The sequence below is a fragment of the Emiliania huxleyi genome (assembly GCF_000372725.1).
Source record: "Emiliania huxleyi CCMP1516 unplaced genomic scaffold EMIHUscaffold_250, whole genome shotgun sequence".
Classification (NCBI taxonomy): domain Eukaryota; phylum Haptophyta; order Isochrysidales; family Noelaerhabdaceae; genus Emiliania; species Emiliania huxleyi.
Window position 1 is genome coordinate 165,486 of NW_005200169.1, and position 4,429 is coordinate 169,914.

Consider the following 4,429-nt stretch of genomic DNA (forward strand, 5'->3'; position numbering starts at 1 on the left):
GATCGCCGTACTCACCGGGACGCTGGTGAGGTGACGGTGGGAGGGCACCCCCCCAGACAGCCCCTCCCGACGGGGACGCCACCACCCTCGCCCAGGGATCTACAATGCTGTCTTAAGGTCCGACAGGTTCGGCACCGGGCACCGCCTCGGTATACAAAATGCGCCTGCGGGCGGACCCTCACAGATCACAGATCACCCTCGAAACCTCCAGAGACCTCGAGACGTGAAGGCGGCGCAAGCTCGCTTTGATTGCCGACAGTTCTTGAAGACAACATGTCAGTGAGCAAAGACGCCGGCAACGACGACGAGGCTCCACCCTCATACGGCGAGGCCTCTCGCTTCGGTCAGCTCGGCCACTCTGACATCACGCTAACGACTGCGGCCTCTGACGCCCACGAGCGCCTTGCGCGAGTGATCGACGAGGCGCGCAGCAAGCCAAAACCTGTTGAACCTGCCGCGGTCGCGGTCTCCATCCGCAACGTGGCAGACGCACGGACCGCAGCCGCAGTGCCGGCTGTGCCGCTGCAGGCGCATATTCATGAGCGCCGCAGTCGCAACAGAGCCTCGGCTTGCTGCACTCTCTTCGTCCTCATGGCCAGTGCCGCCTGCGGAGTTTGCCTCTGGTATGGATTTCGAGTGCCACCGGAGCCGTCTGGGGCATCTCCGTCCGCACCGCCACCGAGCCCAGCACCCTCGCCGCCCTCGCCACCCTCATCGCCGTCACCACCGGCATTGCCACCCCTGGACGTGGGCCGCCTTTCCTGTGACTCTGAGGTGTCGGGCAGCACTGTCGGGGAGCCAAGCTTGGGCGGCGAGCCCGCCGGCGACGCCTCCTTTCTCTTCTGCGTGACGAGCCCTGGCCGCTTCACCTTTGACTCGTGTGGCTCCGACTATGACACGTGGCTGCGCGTTTGGACGCTGGAGGACGCCGACGAGGTGGCAGAGTGCGACGATTGCGGTCAATGCGAACTCCGTTCCGTGCTGAGCACCACCTTGGTGGTGGGCTGCTACCTGCTCGTCGTTGACGGCTACCTTACCAACGAGGGAGCCTTTTCCGTCGCCGTTGGCTGCAGTGGCGGCGGGAAGCTCGCGTAGGTGGAGAACGCGGGCGAAGCGTGTGAGGGAATACGTTGGTGAGAGCAGGCGGATTCGCAGTGCGTGCGATACGAGTGCTTGAGTGTGTATTGGTTGTGATGCCTCTGGAGCTCTGAGTTAGATCGAGTGCTCTCGAGGCACACACCGACCAAATGCACACATGAATTTGTACTCTCTAGCTCTCTATAGACCCGGCTAGACCTCTTAGTTTCGCACTCTCCAATATTACAATTTTGGTGTCGTACCGCTTTGTCTGAAATGGTGGGCATGGCAAATCGCGACAGAGACTGATTACCCGAAACTGGATGGGTGCGGGATACGCGATGTGCTTTATTGACACGCGTCTACACACGGACGAGAGCAACACACACGAGCTCTATCCATCTGGGGACTGGGGTGGCGGTGTGGGCGCCTTGCCTGGTGGAGACGGCGGCGGCGGCTCGTACACGCACTCGCCAACGAGCGGCCCCGGGCCGTTCATGACGAAGGCTCCACCAGGTAAGTTGTTTTGGTCGAGACGGTTGTTTATGTTTGTCTCGACGTTTCTGCCATCCCCGAAGGTGCGCATCGAAAGGTCCAGGTATAGCTTCGAGAACGGGCCCGTTAGCTTCATGGAGACCGTGGCATCCAAGTCGTCCTGGGACCAAGCATAGCCATAGATGTTCGAGAGATTCCCATCGCATCCATCGCAGTTTGGAGCAGAGCGTGTTGTGCAGTTGTCCGTCTCCATCTGTCGCGCGCTTATCTCTACGTAGCCGGCGGATTCGTCCTTCCACAGCCTCTTTGAGTCCTGGTTATTGCCCTCCCCCGAGGAACAGTTGGTGGCCCCGCCGCACGACGTGCAGATGACGTCCTCGACAGTGACATCTGCACCCCTGACTGCCAGTGCCTCTGCTTTTTCGGCACCATCTACCCCGCCGTCTATGTCGAACCACGACAGGTAGGTGCCCGGTATGCTGTACGCCGTGTCGGTGCCCGCAATCTTAAACTCGAGCCCCAGTGTCGCGCGAGTCCCGACAGCAACCTTGATTTGGAAGGCGCCACACTCGGTTCTGCAGCCCGGGTCGTCTCGGGCGCCCTTGCAAATCTTTTCCAAGATGCACGACGCGTAATCGCAATAATGAGAGACTGACACGTCTTCCTCCTCCGCGGCAAACGTGACGACCAAGTCGAACACCACTCCTTGGTGCTCGCCCAGCCGCGACAGCCGGATGCCCGTCTCCGAGGTGAGGTTGCCAGTGATGCGCTCCGCATAGGCCCGTTTTTGGCCGGTGTCGCTGTACGGATCGTCGTCGCAGTACCCGGCGAAGTCCAGCTCCGCGAGACCGGTGTCGCACGCCGCCAGCGCGTTGGGTGTCAAGGGCGGCGGCGGCGAAAAGGGGGCAGGCGGCGGCGGCGTGGGCGGCGGCGGCGAGGGCGAGAGCGAGGGCGGCGGCGGCGTGGGCGGCGGCGGCGAGGGCGAGGTGGAGGGCGGCGGCGGCGTGGGCGGCAGAGGGGCAGGTGGCGACGAGGGAGGACTAGGTAGAAACGGTGGCGGCGGCTCGTACACGCACTCGCCAACGAGCGGCCCCGGGCCGTTCATGACGAAGGCTCCACCAGGTAAGTTGTTTTGGTCGAGACGGTTGTTTATGTTTGTCTCGACGTTTCTGCCATCCCCGAAGGTGCGCATCGAAAGGTCCAGGTACAGCTTCGAGAACGGGCCCGTTAGCTTCATGGAGACCGTGGCATCCAAGTCGTCCTGGGACCAAGCATAGCCATAGATGTTCGAGAGATTCCCATCGCATCCATCGCAGTTTGGAGCAGAGCGTGTTGTGCAGTTGTCCGTCTCCATCTGTCGCGCGCTTATCTCTACGTAGCCGGCGGATTCGTCCTTCCACAGCCTCTTTGAGTCCTGGTTATTGCCCTCCCCCGAGGAACAGTTGGTGGCCCCGCCGCACGACGTGCAGATGACGTCCTCGACAGTGACATCTGCACCCCTGACTGCCAGTGCCTCTGCTTTTTCGGCACCATCTACCCCGCCGTCTATGTCGAACCACGACAGGTAGGTGCCCGGTATGCTGTACGCCGTGTCGGTGCCCGCAATCTTAAACTCGAGCCCCAGTGTCGCGCGAGTCCCGACAGCAACCTTGATTTGGAAGGCGCCACACTCGGTTCTGCAGCCCGGGTCGTCTCGGGCGCCCTTGCAAATCTTTTCCAAGATGCACGACGCGTAATCGCAATAATGAGAGACTGACACGTCTTCCTCCTCCGCGGCAAACGTGACGACCAAGTCGAACACCACTCCTTGGTGCTCGCCCAGCCGCGACAGCCGGATGCCCGTCTCCGAGGTGAGGTTGCCAGTGATGCGCTCCGCATAGGCCCGTTTTTGGCCGGTGTCGCTGTACGGATCGTCGTCGCAGTACCCGGCGAAGTCCAGCTCCGCGAGACCGGTGTCGCACGCCGCCAGCGCGTTGGGTGTCAAGGGCGGCGGCGGCGAAAAGGGCGATGGCGGTGGCGTGGGTGGCGGAGGGGCAGGCGGCAGCGTGGGCGGCGGCGGGGTGGGAGGCGGCGAGGGTGACAGCGACGGCGGCGGCGGCGAGGGCGACAGCGACGGCGGCGGCGGCGAGGGCGACAGCGACGGCGGCGGCGGAGTGGGCGGCGGCGGAGTGGGCGGCGGCGGAGTGGGCGGCGGCGGAATGGGCGGCGGCGGGGCCGGCGGCGGCGGCGAGGGCGACAGCGACGGCGGCGGCGGCGAGGGCGACAGCGACGGCGGCGGCGGAGTGGGCGGCGGCGGAGTGGGCGGCGGCGGCGAGGGCGACAGCGACGGCGGCGGCGGAGTGGGCGGCGGCGGAGTGGGCGGCGGCGGAGTGGGCGGCGGCGGAGTGGGCGGCGGCGGAGTGGCTGGCGACGAGGGAGGACTAGGTAGAAACGGTGGCGGCGGCTCGTACACGCACTCGCCAACGAGCGGCCCCGGGCCGTTCATGACGAAGGCTCCACCAGGTAAGTTGTTTTGGTCGAGACGGTTGTTTATGTTTGTCTCGACGTTTCTGCCATCCCCGAAGGTGCGCATCGAAAGGTCCAGGTACAGCTTCGAGAACGGGCCCGTTAGCTTCATGGAGACCGTGGCATCCAAGTCGTCCCTGGGACCAAGCATAGCCCTTAGATGTTTCGAGAGATTTCCCATCGCCATCCATTCCCAGATTTGGGAGCCAGAGCCGTGTTTGTGCCAGTTGTCCCGTCTCCCATCTGTCGGCGCGCTTTATCTCCTACCGTAGCCCGGGGGGAATTCCGTCCTTTCCCACAGCCCTCTTTTGGATCCCCTGGGATAATTGGCCCCTCCCCCCCAAGGAAAAAA

The 4,429-nt window shown here is 63.8% G+C and overlaps 1 protein-coding gene across 1 annotated transcript; it reads left to right on the plus strand.

The window, feature by feature from the left end:
- Nucleotides 1–273: 273 nt before the first annotated feature.
- EMIHUDRAFT_237445 (hypothetical protein) lies at nt 274–1,095 on the plus strand (the record flags this gene model as incomplete). The annotated part of the gene is made up of 2 exons (XM_005778034.1): nt 274–636; nt 775–1,095. 2 exons carry the CDS (start codon nt 274–276, stop codon nt 1,093–1,095), a joined length of 684 nt encoding a protein of 227 aa, XP_005778091.1.
- Nucleotides 1,096–4,429: the final 3,334 nt, after the last annotated feature.